General features: G+C 41.2%; 1 protein-coding gene across 2 annotated transcripts in view; it reads left to right on the forward strand.

The window, feature by feature from the left end:
• Positions 1-22,254, forward strand: part of POP1 (POP1 homolog, ribonuclease P/MRP subunit) — a 36,804-nt gene that overhangs the window by 9,593 nt on the left and 4,957 nt on the right. Inside the window, exons 5-14 of one of the 2 annotated variants that reach the window (XM_057737351.1) lie at positions 84-332; positions 4,129-4,216; positions 4,642-4,829; positions 6,065-6,321; positions 6,437-6,530; positions 8,701-8,812; positions 9,353-9,472; positions 14,078-14,193; positions 16,273-16,464; positions 17,889-18,043. In XM_057737351.1, the coding sequence (XP_057593334.1) occupies positions 84-332; positions 4,129-4,216; positions 4,642-4,829; positions 6,065-6,321; positions 6,437-6,530; positions 8,701-8,812; positions 9,353-9,472; positions 14,078-14,193; positions 16,273-16,464; positions 17,889-18,043 (1,571 nt within the window). The remainder of the gene's footprint in view (positions 1-83; positions 333-4,128; positions 4,217-4,641; positions 4,830-6,064; positions 6,322-6,436; positions 6,531-8,700; positions 8,813-9,352; positions 9,473-14,077; positions 14,194-16,272; positions 16,465-17,888; positions 18,044-22,254) is intronic. The other variant, XM_057737352.1, reaches the window with a different exon arrangement.

The raw sequence follows: 22,254 nt of genomic DNA on the forward strand, positions 1-22,254 counted from the left end.
AATGAGCTGTTTAAATTCCTAACATTCAACTTTGTTTTGAGATGGTTACAAACTAGGACCTGCCTGTCTTCTTGAAACTACAGGCAGAGAAAGCCGTTCATCAGAAAAAAGAACACTCAAAAAATAAGTGTCATAAAGCTCGACGATGTCACATAAACCGGGTGCTAGAATTTAACCGGAGACAGAAGAAGAACAAGTGGCTAGAAACTCACATCTGGCACGCGAAGCGGTTCCACATGGTGAAGAGGTGGGGCTACTGCCTCGGGGAGAGGCCCACAGTCAAGAGCCACCGAGCCTGCTATCGAGCCATGACCAGCCGCTGCCTCCTTCAGGTATGCTTTTCCAGTTGCGTTCCCCTTTATTTTTGTCTAGACCTTTCTGATGTAGACCTTTAGACTAGTTCATGGTATGCCAAAGCCCTATCTGAGATTATTCATTTTAAGAATAATTACTGGGCAAGAGGTGTTTTGCTAGACGCTGGAGATGAAGCAGCCTAAAGTTTTTGGGGGAGACTGACTCTAACCAAATAATCAGCCAGATATACAATTGTAAGGGAAGACTGTACAGTACCGTGAGCATTCATGACAGGAACAGGAGCGCTTCCGCATGGAAGTGATGCGGGAGCTGAGCTCTGAGGGATAAGAAAATGGCTGAGTGGGGAGAGGCAGAAGGCAGCCAGATAGGAGGGAAGGATTGAAATAAAATCATTGAGACAGAGATGAAGAGAGTGAGAGCAGGGCTACCATCAGGGCGAGATTAGTTCTGGAGAATAAGTAGGAACCAGAGCCTGCAGGGTCTAGTTGGTCACGCTCGGGTTCCATTCAGCAGCCATTCGCCATCACAGGTACATGAGAACCAGCTATGCTGGGAAGTTTGCTTTAAACTCCTTGAGAGGACGGTTGGTTTTAGAGCTGCGTAATAGGATTTATCTGGCTCTCCTGTCTTCTCCTCCCACCCCACCTCCACATCAGTTACTAATTCAATTGCTTTCTCCCAGTACATGTTTAGAAATTTGTTCTTTGCATCTTTGTAGAGGCCCTGTCTTTCAGTGGTAGCATGGCCATGGCTGACTTTATTTTTTAATTTATTTTTTTAATTAATTAATTAATTTATTTTATTGGCTGTGTTGGGTCTTTTTTGCTGTGCTTTCATTTAGCTGTGGTGAGTGGGGGCTACTCTTTGTTGTGGTGTGAGGGCTCCTCATTGCTGTGGCGTCTCTTGTTGCAGAGCAGGGCTCTAGGCGCATGGGCTTCAGTAGTTGCAGCACATGAGCTCAGTAGTTGTGGCTCACGGGCTCTAAAGCACAGGCTCAGTAGTTACGGCGCACGGGCTTAGTTGCTCCGTGGCATGTGGGATCTTCCTGGAGCAGGGATCAAACCCATGTGCCCTGCACTGGCAGACAGATTCTTAACCACTGCGCCACCTAGGAAGCCCCTTGGCCAACTTTAGAAAGCCATTGGTATTAGCATCCTCTGACATCTCTTGAGAGCAATATAGCAGAATAATCGATACAAGAATGTTAAAAAAATTTGTAGTAAAATAGACATAACATCAAATTTGCCATTTTAACTGTTTAAGTATACAGCTCTATCGTATTTATTACTTAGGTATTAAGTGTATTCACTTTGTTGTGTAACTGTCATCACCATCCATCTCCAGAACATGTTCAATCTGCTCAGACTGAAATTCTGCATCCATTAAACACCTACTCCCCATTCCTCTCTCTCCCTAGTCCCTGTCAACCACCATTCTACTTTTCATCTTTTTGAATTTGACCACTCTAGGTACCTCAGATAAGCAGAGTCATACAATATGTGTCTTTTTGAGACTGGCTTATTTCATTTAGCATGATGTCTTCAAGATTTGTCCACGTTGTATCATGTGTCAGAATTTCCCTCATTTTTAAGGCTGAATGATACTTCATTGTATGTATATAATACCACATTTTGTTTATTCATTCACCTGTCAATTCACACTTGGGCGGCTCCTACCTTTTGGCTATTGTGAATAGTGCTGCTTTTTTTGGATATATACCCAGGAGTGGAATTTGCTGGATCATGTGGTAGTTCTATGTTTAATTTTTAAAAAAATTTTATTATTATTATTGTTATTATTATTTGGTTGCGTTTGGGTCTTTGTTGCTGTGTGCAGGCTTTTCTCTAGTTGTGGCGAGTGCGTGCTCCTCTTCGTTGTGGTACAAGGGCTCCTAAGTTCAGTGGCTTCTCTTGTTGTGGAGCATGGGCTCTAGGTTTGTGGGCTTCAGTAGTTACAGTGTGTGGGCTCTGTAGTTGTGGCCTATAGGCTTAGTTACTCCTCGGTATGTGGGATCCTCCTGGCCCAGGGATCAAACCCATGTCCCCTGTTTTGGCAGGCAGATTCTTAACCACTGTGCCACCAGGGAGATCCTTATATTTAATTTTTTGAGGAACCATCATATTGTTTTCCATAGAGGCTACACTGTTTTACATTCTCATCAGCAGCACACAGGGCTCTAGTTTCTCCACACCCTCACCAGCACTTGTTATTTTCTGGGTTTTTTTTGATAATCGCCATCCTAATGAGTTTAATATATCAATAAATATAAGAACCTTTGATTTGAAAACTCAGCAGCAAACAAAAGACTCAGCAGCAAACAAAAGGCTCAGAAATCATGGATTATAGTCAAATGCTTCATTTTACATTGAGGGACTGGGATGCAGAGATAAAGTGACTTGCCTAGGGCCACACAGTTTTTTAGTGGCCTACGCAGGTAGCACTTGGGAGCTGATTCCCCTGGCCTGTGCTTTTTCCACTGCACTCTGTCATCTCAAATTTCAAGGCAGACTTCTATAGTTACCTCTCATTTTGGACAGAATTTTTGCTGAGGTTATCAGGTATTTTCTTTACATCAGCCCTAAGTAATAGCTAGTAATAAAATATTTTTGAGTACTTAATTTATGTCTGTTTTAGCACTTTACATATGTTTACTCAATCCTTACAACAAGTGTGGGGTAAGTAGTAATAGCTAGTAATAAAATATTTTTGAGTACTTAATTTATGTCTGTTTTAGCACTTTACATATGTTTACTCAATCCTTACAACAAGTGTGGGGTAAGTTTTTACTATTATTTCCGTTTTACAAATGAAACTGAGGTACAGAGAAGTGGGGCATTTTACCCTCGGTCGTGCAACTAATGAGTGTTGGAAGTTGGGATTTGAGTCCATGTAGTCTGGCTCCAGAGTTTCACACTCTTAACCATTATTTTCTGCTGTCATCCAGTTGTACACACTCCGGTGGGCTTCCTCTGCCACTGACAGCTGAGAGTGGATCACTGTTGCTGGGGAGATTTCTGTGTGTGAGTGATAGCACCGATTAATGTGAGCTTGTCAGAGCCTTAGCTGTGATTTGCATTTTAGTTTCAGTTGCTGTGTGTACCGAAATTGCTTAAAGGAGCTATGGCAGAGGGCTTGGTTCGGGGGCCAGTGAGCCTGACACGAATGCTCGCTTCTCCACTTACGGATGCTATGGCTCTGTTCCGTGTCCTCGTCTGTCAAATAAGATAACGATAGTACCTGGTTCATCAGGTGTGGGGAAGATGAAATGACAGTCCATGTAAGGAGTTAGCCCAGCGCCTGGCACTCAGTAACCTTTCAGTAGCTGTTAACCGTTATTATAGTTCTTTTAACATACATAATTGATTTTGTTAGCTCAGTCTGAGCTTTCTTCATCTTATTTAAATTGGTATGGCCTTATTCTGATTGCTCTCAATTTTCCTTGTACGTTGCTTTGTCAGAGTTGAATATCATGGTCAAGACTGAGCAGGGGAGAAATATGGGATGAATTGCCATGTGTGTCGTTAGGCTCGGTGTTGAGTAATCCTGAGGTCCTGAGTTAGCTAACCAAAGTGAGCAAACTTAACATAATTTTGCTGAATTTATTACTGTCTTGCTTATTCTAACTCTGATTTTTTACTTTAGGTAGATTTTGGGGAGGGATAATCCTTTACTTAGAGGCAGTAGTTTTTACATGCTACTTGGAACTTGTCTGTGAATATGGGATAAAAACATTTTCTTTCTAAAAAGTAGAACCCTGCCACTTATGTTTTAATTGGAAATTCAAGTATTTCATGTATTTCCCTCTTTTTGCAGGATTTATCCTACTACTGTTGTTTGGAGTTGAAGGGCAAAGAGGAAGAAATACTGAAGGCACTTTCTCAAATGTGTAGCATAGACACAGGTAAACTTATTTCAAAGCTGAGTCCTATTTTAGTCTTTATATATTTATTCATTTCATGAACAGGTGTCTGCTGTAAGCATTTTGGAATTTAAACATACTTTACTGAGACAATTCTTGTTACCAATGAGTATGTTCCTATAAGGAAAGGGGTGGCTTTTAAACCATTTCTAACATTGTTGAGTGTACAGTCAGAGAACCATTATTCTGGTGAAGTGAATTTAGACAGGAAGAAACTCACAACTCATTAAATCATTTACTCAGATATTTATTGAGAACTTCTTGTGTGCCAGGCTTTGATCTAAGCAGTGATTAAAGCCAACACCTCACCCCTTATGGAGATAGACAGTAAATAACAGTATGGCTATCAGGAACTAATACTGCAGTCTCAGCACTTGAAATCTTGGAATTTTGTTTTTGTTTGTCAGGACTGACTTTTGCAGCAGTTCACTGTTTGTCTGGAAAGCACCAAGGTAGTCTCATGCTTTACCGGGCAAATAAATATCCTAGAGAAATGCTGGGTCCTGTGACATTTATTTGGAAGGCTGAGAGGACCCCTGGGGACACTTCTGAGAGCAGACAGTTGTGGATCTGGCTTCATCCAACTCTTAAACAGGTATGATCCTTGACATTGTTTCCTCATCGCTCTGTTACTGTATTCTTGATGACTGTTGGAAAACGGTGCTCTAGAGATTTGAATAGTATAAAAGTGTGATTGCTAGCTTGATATTTGAATATAGGGAGGATAGTTACGTAAATATTAAGTGAAGCAAATCTTGACCTGACTTCTACTAAGCCCTAAGTAGAAGTAGAGATGAAAACCAATCTTATTATTGCAAAGGGCTTGAACTGGTGCATTGGGACCAATGCTTCCATCAGCCTGAGTTGATTCATTGGTATTCAGGTGCTTGTGAGAGAGCCTGTTTGGTGATGAGAATCTGTTTTGAGTAATTCTGATGATTTTTTTTTTCCTTTTGAAAAGAGTTTTGTTGAGATATAATTGACATACAATAAACTGCATATCTTTAAAGTGTATAATTTGATATTTTTTCTTATTAGTCATCTATTTTATGCATATTAATGTATATATGGCAATCTCAGTCTCCCAGTTCATCCCACCCCAGCATTGCAAACCAACTGATCTGTACCATTTTTCTGGATTCCATCTATATCTATATATCTATGTATCTGTATATAATTAAAATTTATTTATTTATTTATGTATTTTTGGCTGCACTGGATCTTCATTGCCGCACACGGGCTTTCTCTAGTTGCGGCAAACGGGGCTACTCTTAGTTGCGGTGCGCAGGCTTCTCACTGCCGTGGCTTCTCTTGTTGCAGAGCATGGGCTCTAGGCTTCAGTAGTTGTGGCACATGGGCTCAGTAGTTGTGGCACATGGGCTTAGTTGCTCCCAGGTGGGATCTTCCCAGACCAGGGCTCGAACCTGTGTTCCCTACATTGGCAGGCGGATTCTTAACCACTGCACCACCAGGGAAGTCCCCACATACATTTTTTAATACTGCATTTAGCTTAGCTTCCCTTTTTTAGCATACTCACTGCTTTTTTACAGTAGACTGTAAATTTTCTCCAAATTCCTCTTTAAAGTGGTTTAGAAAAAAATTGATCAGAGTAGTCGTGTTGTTTTCATTAATCTTTGACATTTAGGAATTTTTTTTGGTTCTAAGTGCAGAGGAATCAAGAAAGCTTTTTGATGATGATACATTTAGTTTGTGAAGGATAAAAATGTAAATTTTCAAAGGTAGAAAAAAATAACGTAAACTAAACCAACTTAAATTTGTAATGTATTTAAATTCCAGAGTTTAAAAGTAAAATGTTTAAACTATCCTTAGGATATCTTAGAGGAAATAAAAGCGGTGTGCCAGTGTATGGAACCCACCAAGTCAACTGCTTGCATCCCTGATCCCATTCTGACACCATCCCAAGAAAAAAGCCAAACTGACCTTTCCAAAGAGAAAATTGGCAAGAAAAGAAAACGGAAAGATGATGGGGAAAATGTGAAACCAATTAAAAAAGTCATCGGCGATGGAACTAGAGATCCACTTCAACCGTATTCTTGGATCTCTCTAACGACAGGCATTGTAATCAGGTCTGGGTTGAATTTGCTCTAAACCTACTAACCGTTTTCAGTGAAGGTATGCTGTGTTTTTGCCAGTGAAACAGACGTTATATATGATGGAATTTCTATCTTTTCTTTCTTTCAGTGATTTGACGATGGAGATGAACAGATTCCGGCTGATTGGCCCACTTTCCCACTCCATCCTGACTGAGGCACTCAAAGCTGCTTCTGTCCACACTGTAAGAGTAATTGTAGTGTTTTATTCTAGAAACCTCCATAGCAAATTTGTGAAATCTAACATAATTTGGTAACATTTTGGGCCATAGCTTATAAATGTTTATATTTCTCTACTTATGCTTATTATCAAAGACTTTTATCTTTCACTTCTCCAAGAAGAGCATATCTAAGTGAATATAATAAGTAAACTGACTTGTTCTTATTTAAATATGGACTGCTCCTGCAGCTTCTCAGTCTTTTAGAAGGGTCTTAACTTCTGCTCCCTAGGTAGATAACAGGGAGCCCCTAAAATCTCGGAAAGTATATGCTAGTTTTTTGTTTGTACTTGTGTAATGCATATTTTCTGGGGCTAGTTTTAAGGGTGATTTCTAACAGGTTGATAGCAGTGTGTCAAGTGTGCCTCTGTCCAATAGAACTTTCTGCGAGGATGATGTTTCTTTGTGCCGTCCAATACGGGAGGCACCAGCCATATGTAGCTACTGAGTAGCTAGAGTGACTGAGGAAGTGAATGGGTACCTTTATTTAATTTTAATGAAATAACAATTAAATTTAAATTGTTCTCTGTTGCTAGTGGCTGCCATGTTGACAGTGCAGGTCTGGAGAGAAGAGACGAGATTAGGAATCAGACACTTTGGGTTCAGATTCCGTTTGTTTTCCTGTTTGTGTGATTAACCTCTCAGTGCCTGTGCCTCTTGAAGATTGGGCACGGTGAATATGGTGATAGATCTGAACAGAGTTTGAGCTGTTAGAAGGCAGATACTTTAAAAACAAAGGCGACGTGCTCTCTCTCTCTCTCTCTTTCTCCACTGTTTCCATCCTAGTCTTAATGACTGTCATCTCTTGCTTGGATCCTGAAGCAGCTTCTTAACTTTCCTTCATTGTTCTCGCTTTTCATTCTGTTCTCCCCGCAGGAGGCAAAGTGATATTTTAACAATTTATTCAAATTGTGCTACATCCTGATTAAAAGCTTTTGGATAGCTTCCCATTGTATTGGAGATAAGATCCAAAGCCTTTAATTTGACTGGTAATCTTATGCCTTCATGCGTGGCTGGCCTCATCTCTTCTCGCTGTCGGCACTTCAGCCAAGCTGGCCTTCTTCCAGGTTCTAGAATATGTCAGATCTCACCTCCCTTAGAGCCTGTCTGCATGTCCTGCCTTTACCACTCTTCTTGGCTAAGCCTTCCTTGTTCTTTAAGTTTCAACATCTATATCATTTTCTTCTAGAATCCTTTCCTGATCCCCTAAGTTAAATTGTATCCCTCCTATTGTTTTCATCGCATCTTGCACATTTCCTCAATTTACATGTCTAGATTTGTTTGCGTATTTGTTCGATGTTCATGTCTCGTTAGAGTCTGAGCTTCATCGTGGCAAGGACAGGGCAGTCCCATTCTTTACTCTGTGCACCAGGCTTAGCACAATGCCTGGCTCAGAGCAGGCACTCCATGCTAGCTCCTAAGTTGCAGAGGGAGGATGTGAACCTAGGGAGTTTGGTGTTCTTTGAACCACTAAGCTATGTCACCTGAATGTTTGTGAGGTGAAGGGCGCGTTTATTACAGGTTAGACTCTGTAGGGGCACATCCTACTTTAGCAAACTTTGTTATGAATCGTGGCTGTAGGTTCTCTCCCTGGGCATGCATGTGGTGTTTGAAGTGCTGTTTGAAACCTTTCTCAATTCCTAGTTCTGTTCAGAAAAAAGGCAACTAAAATACTTGTGTAACTTTCTTGAAATTTCTAGAACTACTGTGGTAGTAATATATCCTTTTGCTGAAGATTTCTTCTAAAGGTACTGGTTTGGTTTTCCTTCGATGAGGAAAACTGTGTCGCTTCCGTCTGCGGTGATGAAGTTGGTAGTACGGAGGAGAGCAAGGAGCAAGGCCTCTCTCGTTGGCACTGTGCTCCGGGGGCCACAGGTGTGCAGTACGTGAGTTAGGTGGTCTCTCAGAAAACCACAGATATTGTTTGAAGTTTGTGAAATCTTGAGGGAAGTGTAGTCCTTGTCTGTAATGAGAAGAATCGTCAGTCTGATGTGACAATTTCCCTGGTTCCCCTTATAAAACATTCATTCCCACAAACAGGGGAAAAGGGATGGGGATCAACAGCACAGCCATGTTAACCGAAATGATCAAATCTGGTCTGTTATTTGTCTGGTGAGTGGGAGTTGTTGTTTTCCAGGAGGGAGAGGACCCAGAGAAGACACCTCATCGTTGGTGGACTGAAACCTGCAGGAATCCTGATAGCGTTTCCCTTCATCACAGACAAGAAGCCATTTTTGAATTGTTGGGAGGTATGATGGAGGGTCCTGGGTTGTACTGGGGAAGAAGGGATGAGGGGGAAATGAGCTAAAAGAGCATCTTACAGTTGAGCTACCTAAATGTAGTGGTGCTTTTTAACTTGTAACTGTTTGTTAAAATACAGCAAGAAAGCACAAGCGAGGTGTTAGTATCCTATATAGTTGGCATTCTGTTACTATAGAGAAATGCACTTACCAGCTGCTAAACTAAAATCTCACTCACCTTCACATGATTGCACTTGTGTGTAAAGCTCCTGTAGTTATTGATAGGAACATACATGTTCATGTTTTTTGTAAGAAACTTTACTTTTTAGGAACATACATGTTCATGTCTTTTGTAAGAAGCCTTACTCTTTATGAACATTCATTTATTCTCTGAAAGTATCATTGGGGAAAAAAAAGGGAATACGTGTCTTTCCATAATCAGCCCAAGATGAAAGTTTCATTAGAAAAATTTGAAAATAAAAGGAAATATGTATGTATTTGTGAATAACTTTCTGTTTGCTTTTTGTTTTGCTTTGTTCTTTCCTAAAGGAATAACATCGCCAGCAGAAATTCCAGCAGGTACTATTCTGGGACTGACAGTTGGTGATCCACGAATAAATTTGCCTCAAAAGAGGTCTAAAGTTTTGCCCAATCCAGAAAAATGCCAAGGTAACGTTCTTGAGACAACCCTGGTTTTCCTTACTGTTTTGAGCAGTCAGTCCCATTAGAAGAGTTCTGTCTCTGACGCCACTGCAGTAATTTTATTTGTGGAAGAATTAGGGCGATCTTTACCTGCCTGCCTTTCAAGGTGATTGTGATCAAAGGAGATGGTATGTGAGGAAGTGTCTTTTAGCTGTAAACATGTAGCCTGCTCCTTATGTTCATTTTTCCCCGAGTTCTCTATTTGTAGTATCTCATAAATCCTGTCTCTGCAAACTGGGTTCTCTGAAAATGCCTGGCTTTTCAGAATTCTAATTGTGAGGAAGGGATCTGCACCCGCAGCTGGTCTTGTGCTCTTTGGAAGCCTCTGTCTGACCATACAGATGATCCAGGTTCGAATCCTGGCAAGGCCATCCCAGGTGCTGAAGGGTAAGATGTCTCGGTGTAGACTCAGTCGAGTGGCCTGTGGGAGTTCTTTGGGGTGACGTGGTGGGGGGTGGGTAGGGGCTGGCTGAATTTTGGTCTGATCTGAGACGTGCAGCAATTGTGATAATGTCTCATTGTACTTACTGTCATCTGAACACAATTAATTGGAAGAATAATTAAAATCAGCTTGTGAATTTTTGGAGAAAAGATATAAGAGTGTGTAGTAACAACTTCAGAATTTTTTTCACCTTCACATGTAGTTAGATAGCTTATTAAGGGGGCAGTAAAATACTCTGCCAGATCTTTACATGAAAGGTGGATTGGATGAGGGAGGAGTTCAAGATATACAGGTAAGTTAGTTACAGAGCCTAACACTTCAGTCAATGAATCATTGCCTCTTTCTTTTCTTTTTTTAATAGCAATGTGGTCTGGCACAACCATGAAAGTTACAGCGTGTAGTACACCAATAAATGTTGACTGTCATAACCATCTCAAAACTGTAGTTAAACTCTACTTAGCTTCTCTTGCTGCCTCAAGTCCTTTTTTGGAATAAGGCAGCTATGTTTTAAATTCTTTCTAAGGTTTTTATCTTAATATAAATCAGTTCAAGAAAAATTAAAGTGTATCTTGAAAAACATGATTTAATTTCTGCTATTAAAGCTCACCATCTTATTAGTCATTGTGTTTTTTTGTAATTGAAGTATAATTGATTTGCAATATTATGTTAGTTTCAAGTGTACAACAGTGGTCCAGTATTTTTCTACATTACCAAATGATCACCAAGATAAGTCTGGTTACCATCTGTCATCATACAAAGTTATTTCAACATCATTGACTATATTCCTTATGCTGTACATGACACCCTGTGACCTGTTTATTTTATAACTGGAAGTTTGTATCTGTTAATCTCCCTCAACAATTTCACTCATCTGCCCACACATCTCCCCTTTAGCAGCCACCAGTTTGTTCTCTGTATCCATGACTTTGTTTCTGTTTTGTTATGTTTGTTTGTTTTGCTTTTTAGATTTCACATATTAGTGATATCATACAGTATTTGTCTAACTTAATTCACTTACTGTAATATCGTTCAAGTCCATCCATGTTGTTGGAAATGGCAAAATTTCATTCTTTTTTATGACTGAATAGTATTCCATTGTGTGTGTGTCTGTGTGTGTGTGTGTGTGTGTGTGTGTGTGTGTATACCACATATTCTTTATCCATTCATCTGTTGATGGACACTTAGGTTGCTTCCATACCTTGGCTATTGTAAATAACACTGCAGTGAACATAGGGGTGTGTGTGTCTTTTTGAATTAGTGTTTTCATTTTCTTTGGAAATATATCCAAAAGTAGAATTGCTGGATTGTGTGGTAGTTGTGTTTTTAGTTTTTTGAGGTTTTATGTTTTCCATAGTGGCTGCACTAATTTACATTCCCATCAACAGTGCATGAGGGTTCCCTTTTCTCCACATCCTCGCCAGATTTATGTCCCCAGGAGGACTCCCAGGTGCCTCCTGTCTCTCTGGGAAACTCTCTAAAATCAGCAAGTGGCTCCTTTCAAATTACTGCCTCTGTGCTGGGACTTGGAGCACATAAATTTTGTGTGCATCTTTTTTTAAAAATTTATTTATTTTTGGCTACATTGGGTCTTCGTTGCTGCGAGGGCACTTCTCTAGTTGTGGCAAGTGGGGGCTACTTTTGGTTGCAGTGCACCAACTTCTCATTGTGGTAGCTTCTCTTGTTGTGGAGCACAGGCTCTAGGCTCATGGGCTTCAGTTTTTGCAGCATGCAGGCTCAGTAGTTGTGGCTTGCAGGCTCTAGAGTGCAGGCTCAGTAGTTGTGGCGCATGGGCTTAATTGCTCCACGGCATGTGGGCTCTTCGGGACCAGGGCTCGAACCTGCATCCTCTGCCTTGCCAGGTGGATTCTTCACCACTGAGCCACCAGGGAAGTCCCACTATCAGTTCTTTTAGTATTTGCTCTCCTTAACATCTGCTGATTTGCTTTTTGTTAGATTATTTTAACTAGTCTTTGTCTTCTAGAGATGAATTTGCTTTAGAAAATGCTGACCGTATATTATGCTTATGGGCTTTAGTCTTTCTCTTTACGCCCTCTCTGTTGTTATGTACTCCAAGCAGTTGACTTTCTCAAGTGCCCAGTTATTGGTCATTTTACCATGACTTCTCAGTTTCTGATCTTGGGAGAAAAAAAATCTGATAGCTTCAGCTTTCAGATTTTTAACTGTTCTACAAATTTAATTTAAAATAGAGTGAATTTGAAGGCTGTAACTTTGGTTCGTTTGAATCCCAAATGATAAAATCTTCTATTCATTTCCTTTGCTTCTCTAAGAAAAACTTAAGAAAATTTTAAAATTTGGTGATCTTCAAATGCATTTAAGAAAGGAGAAAATAAGCTATTCAACCTTTAAGTCACAATTCTGGAGTTATGTAGTCAATTAGAAAGCTTTTGTCAGAGGTGAAAGAGAATGTGCTTTATATGAGTCTTGGGGAAGGACTTAGAGTTAAATTCAGAACTGCAGACATTCTGGGCACACTGAGGGGCATGCTGACTCAGCTGATAATATTCTTTTTTTTTCACTAATGAAGACTTGACATAAAAAGCCTTCCCCTTTGCCTTCAAGCATACTCTGCTTTGTCACTGTAGGATCACACAGAATCGTTTCACTGCCCTAAAAGTCAGCTGTGCTCTGCCTGTTCATCCCTTTCTCACTGCTTCCAACCCCTGATCCTTTCAATCTCTATAGTTTTGCCTCTTCCAGAATGTCATATAGTTGGAATTACACAATATGTAGCCTTTTCAGGTTGGTTTCTTTCACTTAGTAATATGCATTTAAGGTTCTTCCTTGTCTTTTCATGGCTTCATAGCTCGTTTCTTTTTCGTGCTGAATAATATTCCATTGTCTGGATGTACTGTCTGCTTTGTTTCATCTATGTACTTATTATTTTTTAGAATATTTGAAGATGAGGTTGTGCTTCCCTATGCCTTTATACCCTAAGTATTAGCCATCTCTTTTGTCTACAGCCAAATCTGATAAAAATCCCAGCTCTGACACTCAGATCTGTGGCAGCACTCCACAGGAAAGCCTTCTGGGCAGACGGAGCTGTTTGATGGGGCTCGTTTGCTCCTAGACAGGCTGTGTGAACTTTTACAGCCCACGTGTTGTTACTTGAGGTGCTGCTGGTTATTCTCTCCATAATGAAGAGCAGAGCACTAGAAGCAGTTGCTGCTTTTAAGGAGCATTCATCTCAGATCTTTTCATCAATTTAACTTTTTCTAACTTGTGTATCCCTGATGTCTGTTATGTTATGGCCCAGTCTCTTCCAACTTATTTTTTCCAGCCATCAGACCCATGCAGGTATGTGGCGTTGGCGTGATCTTTCTGTGTTGGCATTTTAGGACTTTAGCCTAAACTCATGAATTGTCTGGCTTTATTCTTTTTTCTCTTAATTCTTCAGTCCAGCAAAATAAGATTTGAAAGACTTTTCCCCCTAGTGTTTAAATAATTGCATGTAGGACACCTCTTCTATTAATATATATGTTTACAACTGAAAAAATTCCTCCTCCTTTCCTACTAGTGTACTTTTTGGCATGGTGTGGCTCTTTTAAAGGGATGAAACAACATATTTCACAGAAAATATGTTCATTTTAAAGGACTGAGAACAATGTGTTTTACAGAAAGGAATAAAAGTTCAGTAAAAAAGAGTTATCAGAGACTTGAAGTAATAGGACAGAAGACAAGCACGGTACCTGTTGGCTCAGAACCATTGTCAGGGGAATATAAAGAGCCCTGAAGCCAGTAGTTAACATATGACTTGTGCCATCAGAGCACACGAACAAGAAATAGTTCACCTCTGTACTTATGCCTAGAATTTGATTATCTTAAATGTGGAATTAGGCAGTTATTTAGAGGCAATTTAATATAATAATTGCATCTTACAGACTAAAAATAAATGTCGAAGAAGTTTAGGAGCCTGTGCTGTTTCACAGATTATGAAACCAGCTGTAAGAATAACAATTTATGCTCAAGTAAATAAATTCCTCTAGAGAAGTTAGGCTTCTAGAGAAGCCCTTAGGATATTTTCTTGTAATAAAAGGTCACCTGGCATTGTTTAGAATTTGACCTCACTGATCTAAAGAATGTGGTTTAAGGCTATTTCTTTTCCCTCTTAGATAATGAGAAAGTTAGACAGCTGCTTCTGGAGGGTGTGCCTGTGGAGTGCTCACATAGCTTTCTTTGGAACCAAGATCTCTGTAAGAGTGTCACAGAGAATAAAATCTCGGACCAGGTAACTAATGGTAAAGCCATGAAAATAGGCTGAAATTCATCACTCTAGAGACCATGAAAGTTATTTCATACTTTATAGGATCCCATAGACTTCCTTTTATTTTCAATTTTTTGATCCCTTACGATATATACCATGATTTTTTTTTCTATTCTTAGAGACGAATAATCTCTAGAAAAAGTTAATTCAAAAACTTTTTCTTGAAATGATAATCTTATGGTTTAAATATGTTTTTCTTTTTTTCTTTTTCCCCTTAAATGTTCTCTGTCGTTAATTTCACAATGATTGCCCTCCTACCAGCACCAGGTATTATATTAGATGATGGGGTAGATGACTAGGATATGGTTGAAGAAGTACAGGGTACAAAGAAAGCCCAAAGGAGGGGTACTGAGCCCGGACTAGGGAAACTGGGGAAAGCTTCCCGAACGGAGGAGCTGGTATTTGAGCTAAGTCTTAGGTGGGTGATCAGAATTAACCAAACTTCTCGCGGTCAGGGGTTGGGAGCCAAGGCTACAGTAGAGAAAGTATTGTCGGAATTGAGAACAGCATGTGCAAGGGTCCAGGCCCAAAACAGGATGACATGTTCAGGAATCTCGAAGTAGGTCAGTATCTTGGAGCTAAGGGTGGGACAGGAGATGGAACTGAAGAGATAAAAAGGGGCCAGAGCGTAAAAGATCTTGAGGCATTTTTGGATTCGGACTAAAGATGTAGTGGCCATTTGAAGATTTTTAGCTGAGCCATGACATGATCAGATTTCACTCTGGCACTGCTGTGGAGACTAAGGATGGGGATAAGGAGACGGAGGAGCTGGAGAGAGGACTTGTGATTGGATGGCCTTAAAACAGACCCTTGAAGTAGTATGGATGGCATGATGGGGGCCTGAAGTGTGGCAGTGTGGCTAGAGTGGAGGGGCTGGGGCTTGACACATATACCTGGAAGGTAAAACTGACAAAACTCAGTGGTTGATTGGAAGATGGGAAGCAGGAAAAGAGGAGGCCTGTGGGTTAACTCCTCATGGTCTTGGTTTTAGGAGCTCAGCTGAAAGAGAGCCAGAGCCAGGTGGGACTTATCATTGCTGTCTTCCCAAGTTCTAGCAAAGTGCCTGGCATCTAACAGGTGCTTAGGAGATATTTGAATGGATGAGTAAATGAATGAAGAGTAAATATTTGAAAGAATGAGTGAGTGAGTGAGTGAATGAACTGTGAGAATGGTGCATCATTCAGCCAGCTGGGACACACGAGGAGAGCGACCCAGTGGGGAAGATGAGCTCAAATCTCGGATCAGCTGAGTTTGAGGGGCCTTGGGACGTCGCAGGAGCAGATGTCCAGGAGACAGGTTTCTGTCCCAGGAGGAAAAGTTGAGGCTTAAGAGATAGATATTTTGGAATTACCAATATGTAGAAGGTAGTGGAAACTTGACCAAAGGTGAAAAAATGAGACTCAGGACTTGGTCATGCATGAAGGGCATCCATGAGTTAGACTTTGTAGCATGGAGGTGGTCTCTTGTGTAGTCTTCTCAGTTGAGTGGCAGGCCTCTCTCCTACTTGTTCATCTCCTTTTACAGCTGGCAAGAAAAATCTGAAAGGATGTTGTTATCTACTCCCTACAGTCCACTTAACAGATAATTTATCACATCTTCTATTTTAAGACCTGTTGAGAAATTTCCCAAAAGTTGGAGAATTTTCCTACTTGCCTCTCCTTGAGAAGTTGTTAACTGTTCGTACCTCTTTTACTTCATGACCAGCAACCTTAACCAAAATAAATGTAGGGACAGAGGATCAAACTATAAGATTAATCCCAATATAAGAAATTAAAAGAATGAATGTATATTATCTTAGTACTTTGAATCACCTAGTATATTCTAATTTAAGGCAATTTGGCATTTTCTACCAAAGCACTTGTATAGAGGAAAATCATCCTGGGAAGAGTACCTTGTACTTAAAATGGCATTTATTTATTGAGAACACCTTTTTCTTGCTTTTTAAAAGAGCATTTAACTTTCTAAAGCTGCTTATAGGGTGACCCAGTAGGATCTCCCAGAAGACTGGGGTTGTTTGTCTTGAATTATTTTCTTCCACTTCAGGATTTAAACCGGAAGAGGAGTGAGTTGCTGGTACCCGGGTCACAGCTTTTTTTAGGTCCCCATGAATCCAAGGTTCCTATACTTTTGATTCAACAGCCAGGAAAAGTGACTGGTGATGACCATCGAGGCTGGGGAAGTGGCTGGGATGTCCTGCTCCCAAAGGGCTGGGGCATGGCTTTCTGGATTCCGTTTGTAAGTTACTCTTTGATTCCAACTAACAGTTACAACATTTAGAATACATTCCTAGTGAATGCCAAGTGCTGAAAATGTTCCTGACTTTATGCATGACTTAGAAATCGAGTGCTAATTTTCTGCTTTTTGAGCAATAATCCTGGATACGAGATACTTCATAGAGTCCCTGGAGCCCAGTTTTCATTAGTACGAGTTGTGCTGACATTTTGTGAATTTTTGAGGATTCAAAAGTGGCCTGATTTTTGAATAGTAGTGGCAACAAAATGTTGAGTTTTTTTTTACTTGAAATTTGTTATAGTTTCAAAGCAAAAGACTTAATTTTTATAGATGTATAGAATACAATTTTTGTTTTTTAAGTGTTAATACATACATTCCTTTTTATTAACTGCAGCTAAAAATTTTATTAAAAATCTAATTTTTTTTCCTGTTTAGTTTAAATAATTACTTTGAGCTAGAGAGCATAAAAGGCATGTGAGACTGTTAGATTCACGCAGGTAATTAATTTTAGTGAATATGCCTAGTGCAGAGGACATTTACTTAATCATTAGGAATGGGAATATTTTTAAATCTAACTTTTTTTTTAAAACATATCTTCTTATTTTAAATTTTATTTTTATTATTTATATATTTTTTGGCTGTGTTGGGTCTTCATTGCTCTGTGTGGGCTTTCTGTAGTTGTGGCGAGCAGGGGCTACTCTTTGTTGCCTTGTGAGGGCTTCTCATTGTGGTGGCTTCTTTTTTTGCAGAGCATGGGCTCTAGGCCAGTGGGCTTCAGTAGTTGCACATGTAGGCTCAGTAGTTGTGGCGCATGGGCTTAGTTGCTCCATGGCATATGGGATCTTCCCAGACCAGGGACCAAACCTGGGCCCCCTGCATTGACAGGCGGATTCTTAACCACTGTGCCACCAGAGAAGTCCCTTAAATCTAATTTTAAAATTATGAACTGTTTCAAGCATACAGAAAGTATACCTGTGTACCCTTCACCTGCCATCCAGCTTAAGAAATAAGACATTATAGGTTCATTGGAAGCACTCTGTGTATCCCTCTCTCCTTCTAAAGGAGTCACTAGTCCTGTTTTTGGTGTTAGTCACGACCGTGCATGTTTTTATAGCTTTATTAAGTGTGTGTGTATATCCCAAAGTAAAATAGCTATATTTGACATGTTTTTAAACTTTATATAACTCCTTGTCTATATGCTTTTGCAACTCGCTATATATTCACTCAACATTGAGATTTTCCCATGTTGATTGATGAAGCTTTATTTCGTTCATTTTTACTGTTGTCTGGTAATCCATTATGGGGCAATTCCCCAGTGTATTTATCCATTCTATTTTTGATGGGTATTTAGGTTTCCCATTTTCCCCATACAAAGAATCCAGCAATTTCACCTTAAGTTCACAGGCTCTTTCTGGCATTTCTTTTAGATCTATCGAGGTGCAAGAGTTGGAGGATTAAAAGAGACTGTAGTGCATTCTCAGTATAAAAGGTCACCTCATGTCCCAGGTGATTTCCCAGACTGCCCTGCTGGGATTCTCTTTGCTGAAGAGCAAGCTAAGAATCTTCTCGAAAAGTACAAGAGGTAAGAAACTGGCTTCTCTAGTTTGATGTCTTAAAGGAAAGACAGTATAAATATGAGTCACTGCAGCCAAGACAAAGCCAATAATGTTTGTCCTGGCTTCACTGACTCATATTTACTATATAATGTGGAGTTCCTAGACGTGTCAACATTCCCAAGACATAATTAAGATGTTACTTAGGTGAAGAGATTGCCCTATATCTGGATTTTATAGCCTGTGCAGGTTGCAGACCCGCATCTTGGTTATTTGCTTCACTGGTAATGGTGTACACCTAAACTGCGGTCCTGAGTTCCCAGCGCTTGTTAATAGATTCCCACTACTGGCCCCTGCCCCCTCAAAATGGAAGTTGTGTTTTTCAGAATGGTTATAGATGGAGTACATATTTATGAAATTTTAATGGAAGCAGGGAAACATATAAAAATAATTTATAAACTGGTGTGTTCCTTTTATCCGGAGAGATAAGCACTGTTTTTACATTTTGGTATCTATTCATCTAGACTTTTTTCTTTTTCCATTGGAGGAGTGTCCAGTGAGGGGCTTTATTTCCTTTATACTCTGGAAAGTAAACATCAGGCACCTGTATTTCCTACTGAGCTGTAGGCTCCTGGCGGCACAAAATCTCTCTTGTTCGCTGTGGCATCTGCAGTATCTAGCCAGTGCCTAGTGCACAGTGGGCCTTAATACCCTTTTTGGTGGTGTTGTTGACGGATGACTGGGTAGATAATTGAGTGTTGTATTTCCTTGACTGTGAGCTCCGTGGTTATGTTCTCCTGTTCGTTGCTGCAGCCACAGAGACCTGCCCAGCCTGGCTTTCCAGCTGTTGTTTGAGTGATGGATGAGTGAGTGAACGTGATAGATTCCTGGATTGCTGGCTTACAAGCCCTGTGAGGGCAGCCATCATGTGTTGTACAGACTATGCCTCCCATAGTGTGCAGGGGCGTCTCTATGTTTGTTAAGTAATAATTGACAGTAATACTTATTTCTCACCCTTTGGATTTTTTATGTATATAAAATTTTCATACACAGTTTTTTTTGAAGCATTGTATTACGTACTGTTTTGGTTTTTTTTTTTTTTTTAATTTATCTTGGCTGCATTGGGTCTTCGTTGCTGCGTGCAGGCTTTCTCTAGTTGCTGTGAGCAGGAGCTACTCTTTGTTGCAGTGCGTGGGCTTCTCATTGCAGTGACTTCCCTTGTTGGGAGCACAGGCTCTAGAGCACAGGCTCGGTAGTTGTGGCACATGGGCTTAATTGCTCCACAGCATGTGGGATCCTCCTGGCTCAGGGATCGAAGCCATGTCCCCTGCATTGGCAGGCGGATTCTTAACCACTGCACCATCAGGGAAGTCACTATTATATACCATTTTGAAACCTGCTTTTTCCATTTAACTGTATATTATGGAAAGTTTTCCCATATCAATAAATATGACTCCAAATCAAGTGTTGGCAAACCTTTTGTGTAAAGGGCCAGATGATAACTGTTTCTGGCTTCTATAACTATAGTTGGTCTCCATGGCAACTGCTCAGCTCTGCCAGTGGAGTGCGAAAGCAGCCACACAGAGGATGCGTAAGCGAATGAGCACGGCTGTGTTCCAGGCTCAGGCTATGGACACTCCAATTTGAATTTCATATCATTTTCATGTGCCGTAAGATATTATTCTCTTGTGTTTTTTTCAACCATTTAAAAATGTAAAAACCATTCTTAGCTCATGGGTCACACAAAAACAGGCAGTGGGCCAGGTTGGGCCGGTGAGCTGCAGTTTGCCAGTGCAGTGTGGCTGTTCTGTGATTTATCAGTGGCCCTTTAGGTTCCTTCTCATTTTTTGCTGTGTGCTTCTGTGAACAGCTTTCCATATGCATCTCTACATATTTGTCTGATTTATTCATTGAACACATGTTTATTCAGAACCTGCCATGTGACAAAAACCTCTCTGGGCACTGAGGCTACAGCAGGGGATGGAGCAGGCAAAGTCTGCTCTGCCTTGTGGAGCTTATTCTTATTGGAAGCACATGTTTCCAGGCTGGTAGGGGGGATCCAGGAGAGGGGAAGGAGGCTAAAATTGCAAGAGCAAAGTCCTTGAGCGGGAAAGAGGGGGTGGCATCTGGGGTATAAGAGGAGGGGCGGCATTCCATAGGATCAGAGTCAGCTGTCTCATTTTAACAGGCTGGAAGGCTGACTCTGAAATGTGAGTACAGATTTAGGTAGGCTAGATTCTGTGGAGAGATTGGGTAGTAATCTCCTGATTGTGACTCCCCTTTTTTTTTTTAATATGTATATTAATTAATTTATTGGCTGTGTTGGGTCTTCATTGCTGCACACAGGCGTTCTCTAGTTGCAGAGAGCAGGGGCTACTCTTCATTGCCGTGCGTAGGCTTCTCATTGCAGTGGCTTCTCTTATGGAGCACGGGCTCTAGGTACACGGGCTTCAGTAGTTGCTGCACGTGGGCTCAGTAGTTGTGGCTCTCAGGCTCTAGAGCACAGGCTTAGTTGCTCTGTGGCATGTGGGAATTTTCCACACCAGGAATCGAACCTGTGTCCCCTGCTCTGGCAGGCAGATTCTTAACTACTGCACCCCCAGGGAAGTCCCATGACTGTCTTCTTAGTGAAAAATAGGCAAGGTTATCATCTAGGAATAAGGGGAAGAGAGGCTGTTGAAGATTTGAGGAGAGAGGCGTTGATATAAACAGTGTTCTGGGGACTTAGGCGGCACAGTGGTTAAGAATCTGCCTACCAGTGCAGGGAACACGGGTTTGATCCCTGCTCCAGGAAGATCCCACATGCCTCGGAGCAACTAAGCCCGTGTGCCAAAGCTATTGAGCCCATATGCCACAACCACTGAAGCCCATGTGCCTAGAGCCTGTGCTCCGCCACAAGATAAGCCACAGCAATGAGGAGCCCGCGCAGCACAACGAAGAGTAGCCCCCCACTCACCACAACTACAGAAAGCCCGCGTGCAGTAGCGAAGACCCAATGCAGCATAAATAAATAAATAAATTAATTAATTAATTTAAAAAAACACAAAAAAAACGGTGTTTGGGGAGAGTAGAAGACAGAACTGACTGGAGAAATGTGAGGGATTTGTAAGAAATGTAAGCGTCCACTTGAGGTTTGTGTTGCTCGTGAGGCCCTTCAGGACACGTGTGTTTTCCCCCGGCCATGTTCTGCCCATCAGGTGCTGGTGTGGGGTTGGGGGAGGGTTGAATGTTACCAGGAGGGGCTTTGCCAGGGGAGGAAGTTGAGGGTGTGTGTAAAGGCAGTGACTCTCTTATGAACCCTGGAATCTAGGCTTATAAGGAGAGAGATGTGAGGACAGTGGTGAGCAGTGATGAAGTGGTAGAGTAAACAAATGCGGGAGTCAGTTCCAGTGTTTGAGGAGTCGTTGCCAGGGAGAGGTAAACGGGCTGGCAAAATAGGAGGCATCACTGAGTGAAGGATGCTTTTAAGGTGGAGCAGGTGTTGGCAATGACTGACCAGGAGGGTGGGTGGTTGAGGTGGAGTGAAGGAAAAGGTGTGAAAAGTTTCTGGCAGGCCAGGAGGCTGGAGGCTGCTGAAGCCATTGAGGACGAGTCATGATGGAGGGGGAAGGCAGAGTGGCAGGGAATGGGGTGCCTGGGGAGTTGCCTGAGGACCTGGCTGAGCAAGGAGAGCAGTGGTTTATCTGGTGGCTTGTGCTTCAGGGGAGCAGGAAGGAGAAGAGAAGCGGTCTGGGGGCATCAGGAGGACATCTGCCCACCCCTAGGCCTGTGGGATGTGAGAAAGAAACAGCCATCACTTGAGAGGAGCCATAGGGGAAAGAAAGCCAAGACCTTGGGCTCAATCTCATAAGTAAGATTTCTGGTTAAAAAAGATGCACACTTTGAGGGTTTGATGTGCTATTGACAAATAGCTATTTGTATTAATTTAGAATTTTACCTCTAGTTCTGAGGGTGCCTCTTTTCCCTCACATCTCACTAACATAGGCTATTACCAATCTTTTAATCTGACAAAACCGATAGATGAAAAAATGGTATCTTACCGTTTTCATTTTTTGTTTGGTTACAAGTGAGGATGGATATTCTTAGGTGTTTTCATCATTTTTTTGTCTCGTTTTTGTAAACTGCCCATCTCTCTTTTTAAAGGCCTCTGGGTGAGGCAGGCATCCTGAGAGGGTTTTTTACCAGCTGCCCCCCTCAGGAGGCCAGAACACATTTGGTTCAATCTCCAGAATATAGGCTC

The sequence above is a fragment of the Hippopotamus amphibius genome, chromosome 5, assembly GCF_030028045.1.
Source record: "Hippopotamus amphibius kiboko isolate mHipAmp2 chromosome 5, mHipAmp2.hap2, whole genome shotgun sequence".
NCBI classification, from domain to species: Eukaryota; Metazoa; Chordata; class Mammalia; order Artiodactyla; family Hippopotamidae; genus Hippopotamus; species Hippopotamus amphibius.